Source organism: Taurulus bubalis, assembly GCF_910589615.1.
Source record: "Taurulus bubalis genome assembly, chromosome: 12".
In the NCBI taxonomy this organism is placed as follows: domain Eukaryota; kingdom Metazoa; phylum Chordata; class Actinopteri; order Perciformes; family Cottidae; genus Taurulus; species Taurulus bubalis.
In genome coordinates this window covers 17798272-17816428 of record NC_136600.1, presented here as the reverse complement: position 1 = coordinate 17816428, position 18157 = coordinate 17798272, and the positions used below count along the sequence as shown (strand labels likewise).

At 42.3% G+C, this 18157-nt stretch overlaps 1 protein-coding gene across 2 annotated transcripts; it reads left to right on the top strand.

Moving 5' to 3' along the window:
• Window positions 1-17877, top strand: zbtb7b (zinc finger and BTB domain containing 7B). Of its 2 annotated transcripts, none has more exons than XM_079227555.1 (4): window positions 1-377; window positions 2130-2235; window positions 15524-16575; window positions 16704-17877. In XM_079227555.1, the coding sequence occupies exons 2-4, from the start codon at window positions 2134-2136 to the stop codon at window positions 17323-17325; spliced, it is 1776 nt and encodes a 591-aa protein (XP_079083681.1). In that variant the 5' UTR covers window positions 1-377; window positions 2130-2133; the 3' UTR covers window positions 17326-17877. The 2 variants fall into 2 exon arrangements, with proteins under 2 accessions (XP_079083681.1, XP_079083680.1); XM_079227554.1 differs by having other exon boundaries at window positions 1-396.
• The last annotated feature ends 280 nt before the right edge of the window (window positions 17878-18157 follow it).

Here is an 18157-nt window from a genome sequence, read left to right as displayed (position 1 = left end):
AGAGCCAATCCGCGGCTGGGTGTAAGTAGGGCAAGCCGCTTCCTGGTTCTCAGAAAGAAGGAGCTGGGAGTCGGAGTGGGCCAGCGGAGGCAGCAGACAGGGGGGGTCACAGCGGTCTGCAGAGACGAGACACGAGAGGACCCACAAGGAAAAAAAGAAGAAGAAAAAAACGCTGACGCACGATTTGGCGAAGATTAAAACCTCGCGTGTGCGGAGCTGAGGACGGCAGGACCCCCCGGTGCAGAAGAAAAGACAAGAGCTGCGAGGACGACTAAAAAAAGAAAGAAGAAGAAGAAGAAGAAGAAGTAGGCAGGGTGGGACGGAGTAATCCAGGAAGTGTGGAGGCCGGTCAGGTGGGAGGCGACGAGTCTGAACAGGTGACACACCGGCACTCAGGTAACCGCTTCACCTGACTGCTGTCGATTTCAATGTAAATTATAACACACACCTTTAAGTTATTTATATATATATATATATATATATATATATATATATATATATATATATATATATGGTGTAGGCTAAGTGGCAAGTCCGTTTGCCATGACAGCGCCGGCTTGCCTCAACACCCCACTCCTCCCTCCCGAACGGGGTCACGGGAGGACTAACTACGTCACGGGTAGCCTACTCTGTAGGCTAACTCCCGTCGACATTCATTCCCGTTTATAATACAGCTGCACTTTTACACGCACAAAATAAAACGTAGGCTCTGTGGTGGTGGTGGTGGTGGTGGTGTTGTTGTTTCGTTGCAGCAGGTGCTGCAGCCGCTGTCAGGTATTCTCGTCAGTGTCGGCCAGGTGAGCGAGAGAGAGAGAGGTCGGCGGGTACATTTCTGGAGACTCTGCTGCTAATTATAGCCGAGAACACCGGCTGACATCCAAAACCCAACCTGCTCTCACGCACATTACCTGCCTCTCTGCTGCTCATGGGCACGCAGAGCACGCAGTGGATCTGTTGGTTTTAGCCTCTTGCACCTAAATGAGCGCCCTTCAGTGGTCCTGTTAATCATCATCCCCTTGGCGCACCCAGTGTTTTAATGTAATCCTGTCAGTTACAATAGGATGTGTTCAGGCTGTAATGTTAGGTTAAGGCTTCTGCCTCATGGGTGGAGAGGGCTGGCATGCAAGTGGGCTTGTGTGTGTGTGTGTGTGTGTGTGTGTGTGTGTGTGTGTGTGTGTGTGTGTGTGTGTGTGTGTGTGTGATTACATAGGTAGATATGTTGCTGACTCGCCCCTCTGACAGACCGGCCTAACAAGCTCAACTGGCTTGGGTTTGGTTTCCCTGTCTTGGGCACAGCCTGTTTGGTTAAATCTTTAGCTGTGCATGTAGGTAGTTAATGCCTTATGCCCTCTAGTCTCAAGTGTTGTTGGAGCTTTTTAGTTTTTGGGGCTCAGCTCTGGGCCTCAGTCTACGGCCTAAGCTGGTGAATGAAGGGGAGACGAGTTTTGTTTTCTCTTTTTGTCTTTTTGTTTTGTTCCCTGTGTGCACGCCATCATGTGAGTGGCCATCTAACGCTCTCTCGTGCTGGGACGTTTCTCCACATATGGAGGAGCCATCAGGGTTTGGAATTAAATTCTTGATGCCAGCTCTGTTTGCCCTAGCTTTGTCTGCAACATAATTAGACATCTGTGCTTCATCCCTTGTTCCTGCTGTCCTGACACGACCTCTGTCCTGCTCTGCTTTCTACAGGCATGCTTCTGGTAGCCAATATCTCTCGTCTCTCATCATTGTGTGTTTAGTCTGAAACCGCACTTCAGGCACATTCTCCACATCTTTGCCTACATTTTAATAATTTTGCTAGAGTTCTGTTGAAATCATAATAGTACAGTACGTACAGTTGTACATTCAACTCAAAGAGAGGTGTGTGGGCTTTCATAACCTCACTGACTGTTGGATCATCTATTTTCTGTTGAAGTCAAAGTAGGAAGCGGTCGGTTTCTATCAGCGTCTTTTTATTTCTGCTCTTTTACAAGAACCCCGTAGTGTGTGAGTGTGTGTGTGTGAGACCAATTTTACAAGAGAGTAGAAACCTCAATGAGTTCATCATGTCTTTGTTCACATACCTGGCAAAGGCCTGACTCGGATCAAATCAGGTTAATTTGTTAACACGTCTGTGCCTTTTCTTTCAGGTGTATGACCTCTGCTGACCTCCAAGCAAAGGACCAAAGAGGAGGGGGACAAGCGAGAGGCAGAAGAAATCCGGCACCCATCTTCTCCTGGGTTTATGGACCGGAGGTAGGAATCACTCCTCATATATTACTAAGTTTGCTATCCCAAGTCCAAACCTCAGTCCTTCTTTCTTTCCTTCAAACACACATTTTTAATGCTGTATCTTTCTCCAAAAATCTCAACCCATAACTTCAAATGTGACATGGATCATCTTCAGGGTTTGTTATCCTATAGGTGTGAATGCCTGCTCCAAATGGCCACACTTGAAGGTGGCCACACTGTCAAGGGGATGACAGAAATCGTATTGCTTGTACAGATACACGCTTTTGGACTCTCGCTTCAGCCGGTGCTTTGTTTGATCATACTGATGTCTTTAAGATACTTTTGGGAAATCGTTCAGTGGCTATGAGCAGAAAATATGCTTACTCTTCATCATATAAATAAGTGATCTTAAAAATATGTTACATGTATGTTTAGTAGCACCCCTTGCAGGCAGAACGATACATCTAGAATGTATGTAAACCAGGCAGCAACCTCCGCGCCCGAGTGAAACTGAAGCCAATGCTGAAGTGCCGTAAACTTGCAGTCTACGGCACCTCCTCTGTTGCAAAAAGAAGTCTGAACGTATAGAAGTCTATGAAAAAAGGACTGTACTTCTCACTTGTTTATTACCTCAGTAAACATTCTACAGTTATGGTCTCAATTGCTAGTTTAACGTCTTCTTCAATACAACATGTTCATTTCGGAAATGATGGTCCTATTTAGAGTAAAATTGATGATTTAAAAAAAGGAACGCTCTGTCCAGGTTCTAGGACTTTATTTAATCATCAATTTTACTCTTAAATGGGACCCACTTCTGGTTGCAAAAAAACAAGATTGTCACGACCATCTGAGAACTGTGAATAATGAGGCTTAAGAACCGTAGTCCATACACCAGCGGGTGACATTGCAGTTACTACGTTCACTTCTTATTTACCGGCTATAATGTAAACTAAGACCCCAGGAGGAACGCTGGGACTTGAAGAACATTTTCGTAGTGGCCAAACAGTCGAAGTACATCTCCCGTGTCCGTCGTGTGATGCCAGGGGCCCAAAAGGACTTTTCCCAATAGACTTACATTTGGGAAAGGGACATCTGTGACTCAGCGGATTTGTTTTAGGTAAATCAACTTTCCAAAACGAACACCTAAATGGGTCCTAAAAGTTTTAAAGCGCACTGCTAGCCGCCTCCAGAGTTATTTTCATGCTGTCGTTCATGTGCATGAGCCGTACACCTAGCTACTTCTGTAGGAATAAATAGGAGGCGGCCTCCAACGCTGTTTCCGGTTCTCTTTAGTCATCCATGGTGAAAATGCTGGAAGCTGTCATTTTTGGGGGGAATTTGGGAAGTTGTTTCAACTTGTAGTGATATGCCATCTCCTTACTTTGTGAAGGTCATTGGTGTTTTCATTTATATTGTATAATGAGCATTTCTAGCCACACATGCCCATGTGTGTTTTAACATACTCGCGTATACAGATGTATTTAAGAATAATAAATTATTGAAAACATTAGAGATTTCCGATTTTAAAAACAAGTTTAAATCAATTCCTAAATGATACAAAAGGAACTGACTCATGTGACTTCATGGAGCTCAGCCTCTGTGTAACCCTAAGAAGAGATACTTAGAAAAGTGCTTGACTGATTTTCTTGATATGAATCACCCAGAATGGCTAAATGTGTGTGTCTGTTTTATTCAGTCTGTCACACCACAAACACATTGTGATGGGGTCAACCCTGATTAAACATGGTGTTTTTAACAGGATGGCTAAAGAGAAGAATTTACTTGAAAACTTAATTGTATTTGCAATAAATATGAGTTGAATAAAGTGGTCAAACTTTTTAATATTTTATGGGCAACCTGGAAGTCAACTCCTCTGTAGTTTGTCTGCTGCATTCACTCTCTAACAGCAATCGGCTTTTAAAGAAGGTTAGGGAATGATGCCAAAAATACACTCTTGTGTTTAAAACGGGCTTATGATATTTATAGGTTTTTGGTATGTGATATAATCGCAACACTGCTTTTGAGAAGCTTTTAAGGCTGTATTGATGTTAGTGTAACAGACTAAACTACATTTATCCAATGCCAACAACATTACCATCTTCTTGAGCTTCAGGTTGAAGCTATGCTGGATAATACAAAAATAATTGCATTTAAAATGCACATGGAGAGAATATTAATTATGATGCAATGTGTAAGTTTTATGGATTGCCTTAATGCTCAATTTATGATCCTTGTAATAAATAGTGTACTTTATTAGAGATCATAAAACGGACACCAAATATTTAATTCTAGTTACTTCAACCGAGAAAAGCTATGGCCCGAAAAAAAAAATTATAACTCCAGGTTCTTGGACTTAAAACTGGACCACAAGGAATGCATATTTCTGATATTCCTTTCTTCAAATGGCTGGACTTGCTGAGTAGCCTGTACCCTAAAATACTTATCTTTCACTAACTGCTCTAAATAATATCTAGATCACTGAAGTCTTTAATGTGAATGTTTGTATATTATTTACTATGTTGAAGTTCGACTTCATTTTTACAATGAAGTGCATCTCCAACAATGAGTTGATTTTATCTTTTTAACGCACTGATTTCAGTTGTAAAACATTTTCGAACCTGCCTTTGTCCTTTTCCTGCGTACTGATGATTGCAGTTGGAGGCAACATGGAACTGTCTCTAAACTATTTCAAAAATATGTAAGCACAGATTTACAGTCTATGAATGATCATGCTGTCGTGGGAAATCCTCTCTTTGAAAGTCATTTAAACATAAAAAAGTATTATATGTTATACAAAGTCATCGTCACTTGTATTTGAGTTTGAATTTTAATTTATTTATTTTTTGCGCGGGTGTGGTGGGCAAGTTGGTGTGATTATATCATGTGACCGTGGCTTCGCTACACTAGTGACAACCATGTGTCTGTGATCTGGTGGGTAGGGGGAAGTAACATTAAGTGGTCTGTCACACACACACTCCAACACATGCATACATACACACATATATAAACATGCATGCACACAGTTCCAGGAAATGCTTTAATTGGGACATGTGAACCCATATAAATTCCCCCTTTTCATACATTGTTCTTTCAGTTTCATACAAACCGACTGAGAGGGTGGGAGGTGGGAAGAGAGAGACCGAACGGGGGAGGCAGGAGTTAAAAGAAGTAAAGGCTTCCTTTTCTATCTTTAATATTTGAAGGTGTCTCATCCTTTTTCGGAGGCTTTTTGTCGACGTTGCAACAACCTTTATTCTGAGAAAACTTCCCTAGTCTTACTTTGTTCATGCAACAAACAAGGAGACATTTCCCCTCTGCAGTCAGACTGGTGTGTTTCATCCAATGCGAGAAATGGGGCTTCGCTTGTCAATATAAAATTGTTCAATAAAGAACAATGTATTTCAATGGATGGTTTATTTCACAAAGTTGTGGTGATTATTTCACTGCTGTAATGTATTAACCTTATGATTACAAGTCCCATTCATTTAAAAATGTCTATAATATATGACCAGATGCTTTGACCGCTGCACAAATGGCGCCTATTCATATATATATATATATATATATATATATATATATATATATATATATATATATATATATATATATATATATATATATATATATATATCTATCAATGTGGGTTGTTTCCCCACATTGAGGCAGTAATGGCACGGGGTGACTACTCTGTGTCCGTAATCCAGTCTGCTGCTAATACAGTTGAGTCTTGCCCCCACTCGATCTGTGTCAATAGAGGAAGTTTTGTATCTGCCATTTCCTCTTTTTAGTCATGAGTTTCTGTAGCATTTGACAGCCCTCCCTCGCTCTCGACCACCAGCCTCGCATCCCACGCCACACAGCGCTAACCAGACGACAGGTGCCCGTGACACTTCTTCTTCTTCTTCTTGTAAAGAGTCAGATAAGAGAGAAAATACAGGCTTGAGAAAAAAGCGCTATAGGCTGAAGGACTGATCATGATTCAGCTCTTCTAGTAACCGTGCATTTGTTTCTGTACACAGTGAGCGGGTGGTTATCATAAATAGGTACAGTGAGACAACACTTCAGGGAAAGTGAGAATAAACACCCAAACATCAGCAGGCAAAGGGAGTCATTGCTGTTGAAACTGACCCCTTTTATGTGCGATGTTCAAAGGGGAACTCCAGTAGAAAATGAAAACGGCTGCACACCATCCCTTTTGGAATAATGGGGTCACTTTTATTTTGTTAATATAAAAAAAACACACACAAAAACATTTTTGTGGGCGCAGAAAGGACGGATCCCAATTGTTCATATTTCGAAAAATCTTTTGTTGGGCCTAAACTTCTCTAATAAAATCTACATTTCTTTAATTACTTCTTCCATCTATTCTTCCTCAGGAAATGCTGATCAAACATCCATCATACAAAGTGTGAAAGAGTATCATGATTTCTATGAGACGTCCATCTGGAGGAGAAGTTATCAGTTGGTTTAACCCAAAGTCTGTCGTTGTGTTTGCACTTCCAGACTTCATTTTGACACCGCAGCAGTCGGTGATGCAGTTGTGCACTAGTCTGTTATTCTTAAGTTGTGATTTAATTCAATGAATGTAGTTACAGTAAATACAAACCGTCTCCTGCCCTCCCTACCACGGCGTTAAGGTTCATCAGGGCGGTGACGCATCTTTCACTCCTGCCTTTGATTGTCTTTTTGCTAAAGATCTTAATGTTTTTCTTTCTGCTTTTTTCTTTCTCGATCTCTGTTGGAGCTGTTTCTCTATGTATCACTTTGTCTTCCATTTACCTCTCCATCTGTTCTAGTGCTCGACCATCTTTACTGAGACACAGGAAGAGGAAACTGATCAGGATCAGTTAGTTTTGCGTCATTTGTCGGTGTGTGTGTGTGTGTGTGTGTGTGTGTGTGTGTGTGTGTGTGGGGGGAGGTGGGGGTCCAGTGCTTTTGCAATATCTTCCTCTAAAGCGTATTTTGTGCAGGGGATCAGCAGTTGTTGAGACCCTCCCAGTGATGTTGCAACTTAAGACACATGAACAGGAAAAAAAAAATTAGAAAACCGCTATGTGTAACCTTAAAAGCTCAGTTCAAAAACTGATTCTGTTGTGTTCTGCAGCCACTGTTTATTTTTGTTGCTATTTGCTTTATTCATTCTTTGCCTGAATATATTTTCAGACCGAGTAGAGTCAAATGCACATTGAGTAACTGTAAGTCTCATACAATGAATATGTAATATATCCATCAGCCCATTTGGAGCAGGCATTAACACCTATAGGATAACAAACCCTGAAGATGATCTATGTCTCATTTGAAGTCTACGGGTTGAGATTTTTGGAGAAAACTTTTAAAAAAATACAGCAATAATAATAACATACAGAGAGTTGTATCTTCAAAACATCCCCACATTCACCCACAGTGTATCCAACTATAAATACATTCAGAGTTTTGAAGCGTCTGTGGTGGCAAAAGCTCTAAATAACCTTTCTCCTTGAGCTACTTTATTATTTTAAATGTTTAAACTTGTAGATTGAGTTCTGAAGTCATTTTTGCAGTTTGTTAGACTGCATTGTTTTTTAAAATTCATAGTACTTATTAAGTATAGTGCTATTATATTATGTTGAATATATTGTCAGTTGTTATTAGCTTCAGTTTCAACTTGCATAGATGCACAAATGAAAACGTTTGGTAAAATCTGATGCTACTTAAAATGTTTTTGTTTTGTTCATGTGAAATCCATTTAAATTATTTTATTAATTGCTTACTCACATTTTATTTCAATTATAAAGAGAGCACTCGGCAAAACATTTCTAGAAAATGGCAACGGCTCAGAATATGAAAAAACCTTCATATAATTTTGCAGTAATTCATGAACCAAATAAATTAAAAAAGATAGGAAAATAACATTAAAATTGTTAACTTTGCAACTTACTCCTCTGTGACTTTTTTTGAAAGTTTCATAGCTTCATCAAATTTGTGAAACAAGATAATTGTGTATTTAAAAATACAAAATATGTATTTATAACATGGATAACATATTTTGAAGGAGTCTGATATTGGCCTTGAAAGAAGGTCTGACTGATAACTGAATTCTTATCTAATAAAAATATTCTTCAAGAAAATCTTTAAATGTTTCTACAAAACATGAACTTTTTCTCCTCTGCATGTAAATACCCGATGTAAAATTACTTTGGATTATGATTTTGACCGAGGGTGAAACTCGCTTTTGGCAACGCTAATGATAGAGGTGGCTTCTACCACATCTCTCCCTCAGACATCTGCACACACACACACACACACACACACACACCCCTGCGAGGACTCTTGCTACTTCCTGTGTCTGCATGCATGTTTTTTATCTCCCAGTCGTCATGTCGTCATGTCCTGCTTCTCTCCCTTCTCTCTTTCTGTCTCCCCCCTGCTCCCCTTGTAACCGAACTCTGTCTCCTCTTGTTTCATGTCTCCTCACTAACACAGATTGTTCAAGGCCGGGACTAGATTTTCCTGTTAACCTCTCCTCTTCTTTACTTTATCTCTCAGAGTATCTCTCTACACCCACTCCCCGTTCACTCACTCTCATGTGTTTCTCCTCCCACATACCTCCTTTTTCTTGTGTGATTTCTAAGAACAGGTGTGTTTTTAGAAAACATACCTCACTCATGTTCCTTTTGTGGTCTCTTTTCAAATCTTTTACCTCTTTCCAACCTCAGATTTATTCCTTTTTCTGCTCTTTCATAGTTTCGCAGTGGCAAACAGGGCAGGAATGTTAAATATTGCTTTAGATTACAAAGAATACAAAGTCTCTTCAGAATCAAAAAGTTGTGAAGAAGAAATGGTTTTACATTGTGTAAAAATACAAAAGAACTAGGAAAAAACAATCAATAAGGGATGCATCCTACTCGGTGTATTTATAAAAAAAAACTTCAAAGATGGTGTTTAGTGAGCAATGTCATGTGTTTAACCTTTTGTAATATCTTAGTAAAAAAAAGCAATAAATGAGAGATTGATGGTCCAGTATGTGGGGTTGCACATAGACCAGGGTAATATATCAATATAATCTATGATGTATCCTTTTGTAATATGAGGCACGGGATTCTTGACTGGTCCTAAAGGCTTAATTACAATCAAATATAATGGTTATCTGCAGTCATTCAACCCTTGAGTTTAATTACTTACAAAGTTGTCTTGTGAGAAAACATCTTTCACAATGCCCCAATATTCGTCCTCAAAAATAAACGTAATGGTTCAATTGAAGGCGTTTATTTAAAATGTTTTGGATAATTGTTACCCTTACAAAGAGTGGATTTCTTATTTACTTAAAATTCAGGTTAGAAGTTGGTGAAGGTGTTGGGACAGAGTGTATATGTGCACCCAAATACCCCATTTATGTGGACAAACTGACATCCTCACTTTGGTGCTCAGCTCATGCAAACTGGCTGCTGCTGCAGCTCGCAGTGGAGAGTTTGTGGTGTGTGAGGGCGAGGGGATAAGGGCCTCTGCTCTGCCAGCCAGATGAATAATGTAATGTGCTCTTGGAACTAAGACCACAATGTGCGCATGTGTCCACACACACGCACACACACCCCATATAATGCCCCAGTTACTGTAAGGACAGAGGAGGGCTGGGTTGCAGGGTCTTTGTGAATATAAGTAGGAACTTCTGCTGAGTAACATCAGCCCACTGGTCTTCTCCTCTTGTATCTTTACATTGCTCTTTATGTCCTGTAATGGCAGGGTGTAATCATTCCAATTATCATGATGGTGTCTCAAGTCTGGTCTTTGACAAATTCAAATGCAGATTCAAATTCTCCTCGGTTGCATCTGTTTTTTTTATCTCCTGGTGGGGATGCAAATGTTCAGTCTGGAGGGAACTGATGGGACGCAGAACGGGTAGAGCTTTGTGTTTTATGTCCTGGCGGGGACGTGCTGCTTTATTAGAAGACCTGGCTGTGCCATATTCTGGTGTAGTTTGAGTATATTCGTTGCTTAAACATGAACGTTTCGCCCTCAGACGGTCCTGAGGGAGTGCTCTGTTGGGCAGCTTTGGTTTGGCAGACGTGTGCACTCCCATCTCTTCTCATCCCCCACGTTTCCTCCTCCCCTGCTCTTCCTCAGAGAAGGTATCCCAGCACCACACTCACTACCCCAAAATAAGTGAGACGTAAAGAGGGTGACTCTTTCTTCACACTTAAAATCAGTCTGTCCCACAGAAGAACAGTGGTGAGAGGAAGACGAATGTGTCGAGGAGATACGGTATGAGCTTGCATCTTACTTTCAGCATCATAATTTGTTATGTGGTAGTTATGAATAATTTCTCAAGGAGTGGGTTTTACCTGAATGACAACAGTTATTTAATGTGTTGCACAGAATGGACAACTGCTCTTTATTTGTGAACATTTTACTGTTATAATACATTCTTTAATGTATTTGAGCTCTTATAATGTTTACAAATGTATCTCCATACTAGCATTTTATAACATAACATTTTGGACACATTGCTAAATGTTGTTACATCTGCTATTAAGATTTTCTTATTACTACCATTTACATTCAAAGTAATTCATGACTTTGTTAAACTCTTAAGAGTTCTCCATAAACTTTGTTCTAGTACTGCGAGTACTGTCACAACACATGAAACCAGCCGTAGACTCACATTAACCAACATACGCACACGCAGTCACAAACAGGCACTTTGGAAAACATCTGACATCAGAATTCACAAAGCATTTCTCCTTCTTCCTCTCACCCGCAGTTTTCTGTGAATAGTATAAAGTCATATTTTCCCCCTTTTTAGAGCTGCAGCCTGATATAATTGAGGTGGACTGGGAAAACGTACAACCTTGAACGGAAAATAAGACCCATAAAAATAACACTTGCAGCTCTAGTTCCAGTCATCACACACTGAGTGAGAGCAGAGGGATTTCATGATATAGACGATGCATACTGTAACCTCCTTTATACTGAAGAATACATCTTTGTGTGCAGGTTTGCTCAATCCTGCTGCTGTAATTTTCCTGGCTTCCAAACAAATTTGTGTCAAATGAGTTACACCGAGTCGTGGAAGTGGACAGTAATGGTGGATTTAAGTTTCCATTTCCTCGTCAGTAAAAACCAATCCTCGATGGATTCTCTTCTCCGTGTTTCATTAGATTTTTCTTACTTTTACGGTCCGGTCGTACAACTAAAGTGGTTTCTTTGGGTTTGTGACACTTCATAGAAGAACTTAAAAATCATAGAAAAACGTCCAGATGTTATTGGCATTTGTTTCAAATCAAGTTACGAACCAATCCTTGTTGTTAAGAGAGAGGGAGAGTGTGCACATAATGAAAGCAAGGGATGAGGAAACCGTAGAGTTGCAGAGGAGGTGAATTCCTCCACCGTCGACAAAAAGAGTAGGAGGTGAGAACAAAAAACATAATAATAGCCAGTAGTTGAATAATAATATCTTAACATCTGTACCGTTAAATGCATACAAAGTGATTCTAAAATGGCAGTTTTAGATAAAGAAAAGATAAAATACTCTTTAAGTGAGCTTTTTTTGTGGTTTCATGTTTTGGAAAGATGAACAATGACTTGAAATGACATCTAAAGGCAAACGACGATACCAGTTATTTGACTTTAATGTACTGATCCCTCATTAACATTAATAAACTTAACTATAAAATGACTAATTACGTTTTATGATCATAGTCGAATACGGGCTTGAAAACTAACATTTAGTTTGAAAGACAAAATGTGTTTGCGGTATTGCGGTTTTAACACGAGTTGCTATATGTTCGGAAGATTGGACAACTTCTGCAGACGTGTCCTCGGTTAGCGACAAAACCAAAAAACGAAACGAGGTAACGAGGAAGGAGAAGAGGGGATATGAACAGTGTGTGTGTGTGTGTGTGTGGTTGCGCGTGTCATCGTGTGTCAGTATTCAGTGACTCACTGACAGACAGAAAATTGATGGGAATCATTGCAACTTGTTTGCAATCTTATTATTTTCCGAACACGCCTGTGTTCTGAGGAATATGCCTAAAATAACAAGCTCGAACCACCAACCACCCTTGATTTTTTTTTTTTTTTCTCTCCCCTGCGCCGGAAATTTAAAGTGCGTTGTTGTGCGCTCCTCCTGAAACCCCTTTGTGTCTCGCTTGTCGGCACCGCTTTGCTCGAGATTTCAGTTTTTTTGTGTTTTAGTGACTTTTCGCTCATTGAGGGGATTTCAGAAATTGTGCAAAACGTGATATTTTGTGTATTTATGCACAGAATAATTATTAGCAACCATGCTGTTTTCCTGTGGATGCATTTAAACAATGCTTACCTTTTGATGGTCTTCTTTCTGTGAGACATGCAGGTCTGTTATCGTGTCTACTTACACTGAGACCAACTGTACGCACGCAAGGTCAAGGGATGCGTTTACACTTTGTCCTACAGAGGCTAAGGTGGTGACTTTCCGATGGGGTTTTTCCCCCTGTGATGTTTTTTTCCAGCATGTTATTATACATATGTGTATTATGCAGGGCTGCAACTAACAATTCATCCACACATCATTTTTTCTGTTGAAGATTTGTCCATAAAATAGTAAAAAAAAATGCCCCATCACAACTTTCTTTAAGGAGTGGGGGACATCTTGTTCAAAAAATCCAAAAATATATTTAGTTTATAATCGTATAAGACAGAAAGAAAGCAGATCAACCGTCTAATTTGTAACCAGATCATTTTTGGAGTCTTTGCTTGAAAAGGGACTTAAATGATAGGTGTGTGTGTGTGTGTGTGTGTGTGTGTGTGTGTGTGTGTGTGTGTGTGTGTGTGTGTGTGTGTGTGTGTGTGTGTGCGTGTGCGTGTGCGCGTCACAAAGCAAACGCATGCCCCTAAACTTCCTCACTCTTTGTATCAATGGCTGCAGAAACGCATGCCGTCCTTGTTTCCTCAAGTTGTAGAGAGAACTCTTACAAAACCGTTTTGGCTTGAAAAGTAAAAGCAAATATCTGTTGGAAAGCGTGGTGTTGTTTTCTTTTATATAAAGAGCACTGCGTGACGTTTTGCATGTTACAAAGGAAGAGCTTTCTGTACCAGTTTGTCTCTGTAGTACGGTGCAATATGGTTTAACTCATATTGCACCTACCTGAATGTTTGTTGTTGGGTGTAAGATGACTCATAATGGCAATATGATTTTGGTTCTTACATGATTGTTCAACTTTGACAATGTCAGTTGACTAAAACAAAAAATATTGGTATTTCTGAGGTGCTTTGGTTGCATTTGCTGGTTTCCTTCCTGTCAAGCCAGTTCCATTTTTGTGTTTAGTCTGAAGCCTGAAGGTTATTTATTCTGCATCATCCACCGTCCTGCCATGACCTTAGATGGACTGCTACTGATCTACCTGTCGGCCTCTTTCTGAACAGGGAGAGATCGACGAGGAGATGGTGTTTATCGGAAAGTGTTCGGAAAATGGGCCGTTGGGTTTTGGCGAGAGGGGGGCGCGTAGGCGACCTGGGCGGGGGAGGGGTATCTCTGAATCTGCCTTCGTCATTATGAACCCTCTTTTGATACAACAGGAAGGAGATTGAGTGACAGAAAGTGTGCGAAAGAGGTAGACATCCCCAAGGATGAACGCTTTACCCCGACTTCTGACAGAGATCAGTCCTTTAAGTTAAACATCTAAGGGTTGGAGGAAATAGAGAAAAAGTTGCTTTCAAAGACGGCAGAGGGAGAAGAGTTGTAAAGCGCAGAAAGATGGATGCCATGAGACGCACGCTGCCTCGTCTCCGGCTGACTGTGCCCATGCCCATGAAGACGGAGAAGGTAGGCTGAACATTTGGGTTCTTTAGCTCTTCCTAGGGATGAGGAAAGGAAGGTTTGATATTGAAAGTGTTGGTAAATTCGTGAGAGGTAATTATTTAACTGACGGTCTTTTTGTTTTTTTCGTTGATGGGTGGAGTACATTTATACAAGTATGTGTTTTAAATAGACTGATGTTAAGATCATCACAGAACAGGTTAAATATAACAATAGTGGGAGGGGGAGCTTCTGTGTGTGTGTGTGTGTGTGTGTGTGTGTGTGTGTGTGTGTGTGTGTGTGTGTGTGTGTGTGTGTGTGTGTGTTTAATAGGGTGTGTTTTGGAGCAGGTTAGTCAGGTGGATGTACCGTCGTTGTGCAGAGCCCTCTGGGCTCTGTGTGAACACTGTTATTGGATGGCCAGGGGGCTGCCAGTTGCTATGGGAGGGAGATGAAGGGTAAGGAGGGGGAATCTGGAGGGTGAGTTGTTTGTGGAAAATCTGGTCTGCTCAGGTGTGTGTGTGTGTGTGTGTGTGTGTGAGCGATTGTTGAGCAGGTATAGTGTGGACAGGGTGAGGTGCGAGTTTAGGGAGTCAAAGAAGAGAGTTGTTGGGTCTTATTACCGACAGACTTGTTGTGTCTCACAAAGAGAAATAAAGAAAGTTATTGTCCTTATTTGACTTGCAGTACAATATTTCCCCTTCTACCTAAAACTTCTACTTTTGCATCGAAGAAAGTTGCTCGTAAAAATATTTTTTATTGGGTTGAAAAAAGCGCTTGAAATAAATAAAATATTTTAACTATCCGTATGGTGTATACAGTGCATATATTGGCCATCAAGTTTGTGAGTGACGTACTTTTCTTCCAGTCCTCGTGAAGATTGTAATTAGTATCTTGCTGTTTCTTCCTTCCTCATTCTTTCACTGGTACTCCCCCTTTTCACCCACAGTAACTTCCTCCCTGTCCCTCACTTGATTTTCGTTCTAGTCGCTCTCCTCCATTTCTCCCTTTCTGTCTTCCCCAGGTATTTTAATCAAACAGCTAATGCTATAAAGGTTTCACACGGGAATTAACCTACTGCCCTTTGGCTGCAGCACATACCGTACATTGCATAATCCTGCATCCTTTTCACATCGTAATCGATCGTTTGGTTTTATCTGTCTCTGTCTCGCTATCTTGCTGCTCTCATGATGATTTTTCCTTCTTGCTGTTGTATTTTTGCTGGTCCTGCTAGCTCCGTCGTTTCCATTGCAATCGTCCTACGGTGCACCAACCCCCATCTCACTGACCAAAATCCCGCCTCCCGATTTAGTAATCTGGTTTAAATTGTCCCTCACGTGAAATAAACTCCTTGTGTCAGTCACGCTACCGAAGATTTGCTTTTCAGTACCTTTCGGTCTATGCTTGGCTCTCTGAAAGAATAGATAATAGATGCTAGAAGTCATTGCAAAATATTGTATTCATATTAAAGGCTGATTGTGACGTGCATAAATCTGTCAATTGCGCCGTTTGCTCAGACCTCATTTCCTCCACTTACCTCATCTTCTTTTTTCTTTCACTTAGGTGGCAATGTCTCCAGGAGAGGACGGTCTGATTGGGATCCCCTTCCCGGAGCACAGCAACGAGCTCTTGTCCCACCTAAATGACCAGAGGAGGACAGGCCTTCTCTGTGACCTCACTCTGACATCCCGCGGGGCACGCTACCCAACTCACCGCTCTGTCATGGCTGCCGTCAGTCTCTACTTCCGCGGGCTGTTCGGGGCAGAGGAGGGGGGCGGCGAGGGCGGAGGCGGTTTCAGCGTGTGCCAGCTCGACTGCGTGGCACCCGACGCCCTGGACGCCCTTCTGGAGTTCGCCTACACCGCCACTCTGACCATCCCAGGCTCCGGGATGAGAGATGTGCTGCGAGGGGCTCAGCTTCTGGGCATCCAGTGTGTGGCTGACGCGTGCAGAGACATCCTGGGGGAGACGGCGGAGGGGGTGACAGCGGAGGAGCAGAGAGCCCAAAACACAGCTACTGAGAGGGTGGCCGGGGTGGAGAGAGGGTCTCGAAGAAAAATGGACAAAAAGAAGATGAAAAGAGTTGGGTCACATCACATCAACTCCTCAGTCTTTAACCCACCACCAGCTTCTCCTATCTCACACCCTTCGCCTTCATCCGACAGCTTCCGCTCCCTGCCGTCTACCCAGCCTCCCAGCCCCGAACAGGAGGAGCTTCGCGTCAGGCAGAACGGAGATCCCAAGGGGATCAGAAAGCCGGGGAAAGGGGCCACACCAAATGGAGGGCTTCCTCACTGGCTGCATGAGCGCCCCCATATAGCCCAGCCACCTCCTGCCCCGCCCTCGAATGACAAGCTGTCAGAGGAGGAGGACATGGAGGGTTTCGGTGACGATGGTACGCTGATGGAAAGCACCTCTGTACCTTCCTCTGTCGCTGATCGAGGAGCAGTGGCCTCGGCAGCGGGAGCTGGGAGAAAGAGGAAGTCTCAGATGCCCCAGCAGTGCCCTGTTTGTCAGAAGATCATCCACGGAGCCGGAAAACTGCCCCGACACATGAGGACACACACTGGAGAGAAGCCCTTCCAGTGCTCTGCCTGCGGAGTCCGTTTTACCCGGTACAGGAACTTCTCACATAAAATGTGCACAAAGAAAACAGTTTGATGTATTGTGGCCTGATTTTAATCTTTCATTCTTCTTTTGTCACGTTTCCCTTTCTGCCTCTCACTTTCTTCCCCCTAAATAGGAACGATAAGTTGAAGATCCACATGAGGAAGCACACAGGCGAGCGTCCTTACCCTTGCCCTCACTGCCCCGCCCGGTTTCTCCACTCGTACGACCTAAAAAACCACCTGTCCCTCCACAGCGGGGCGAGGCCCTTCGAGTGCCCGCTCTGCCACAAGGCCTTTGCCCGAGAGGACCACCTCCAGCGTCACCGCAAGGGACACAGCTGCCTGGAGCTACGCACACGTCGACCCAGACGTGGGGCTGAGCTTGGGGAGGATGGGACGGGCGATGAAGACGGGAGGGAGCAGTCCAACCCTCTGGAGGCCTTGTCTTTACAGGCCCACTCCTCTGCGTTCTTCCCTCACATGGTGCTGGATGGTGGGAGTGGATCCGGTGTCGGCCCCCCGCTCATGTTTCCAGGTGATGCCGAGAGGGAGCGATCCCTCGCCCTTCAGGCTTTGGCTCAACTCGGGCCTCACAGGCTGGCCGGCTATCCTGAGCTCCTCCTGCGAAGTCTGGAGCTGCGAGGGGGCCGAGAGGCGGAGGGAGAAGATCCAGGAGGAACCCACTCGCCGGCCGCGCAGCGGGACCGATGGGCTGATGAAGTTGAAGAGGAAATTGGAGAGGAGGAAGAGGAATAGTAAAAAAAAAAGAGGGTGTGCGTGTCTGTGCGTGTCTGTGCGTGTCTGTGTGTATGTGTGTGTGTGTGTGTGTCTGTGTGGTTGAGCATCCACAGTAAAAAAAAATCTCACTCAGGTGGCTGGACTAATGACCTGCTGCTCCCACATAGAGCGCTTACAAAATAAAAACTAAAACTAAATCATATTTAAAAAAAATACAATGGAAAACGGGTTTTCTTAGTTATTTTAAATGTTTGTCTTCTGGCTCTTTTCGTTTTTTTTATTTCATTTGTCTTTTAGGTTTTATTTCTCGTTTGCTGTTTTAATTTGATGTATTTAAGTTTTGAGCCGTTTGATTTTTCTAGCTGGATATGCGTGTGCTGAGTGTGTGGTAACTGGGATGCTTTTCACTATGCAAACTAAAATCCAGAGCTGCAACATGAAGGGAATTTTGAAGATGTTAGATTGTAGTTTCAACATAAATGTATTGATTCAGGTGCAACTCAGAAGTCATATCACCTAGATCACAACAATGAGTTTGTATGCCCGCTGTCCTCTGGTGGTTACCAGTGGAAATGCAGCGTAATCAAACTCATCCAGTACATTGAAAGCAATAATGTTTGTTTTTTCTTGTTAGTTGTTAATCTCTGCTTTGATTTGGTGCTTAAACCAAAGATTTTTAGTTGAACTGTTTTCTTAAATCCTCAGTTAACAGGAGAGGAGAGAGGTGAATTGTAGCCAATGTTGGGTTTTAAGAGAAGACTCTTCCCAACGGTTTTGATAGCCATGAGAAAGAATCTGCTTCCATGTTTGAGTGTTTCAGAGCCGTGGCGCTCTGTGTTAAATGCCTGAC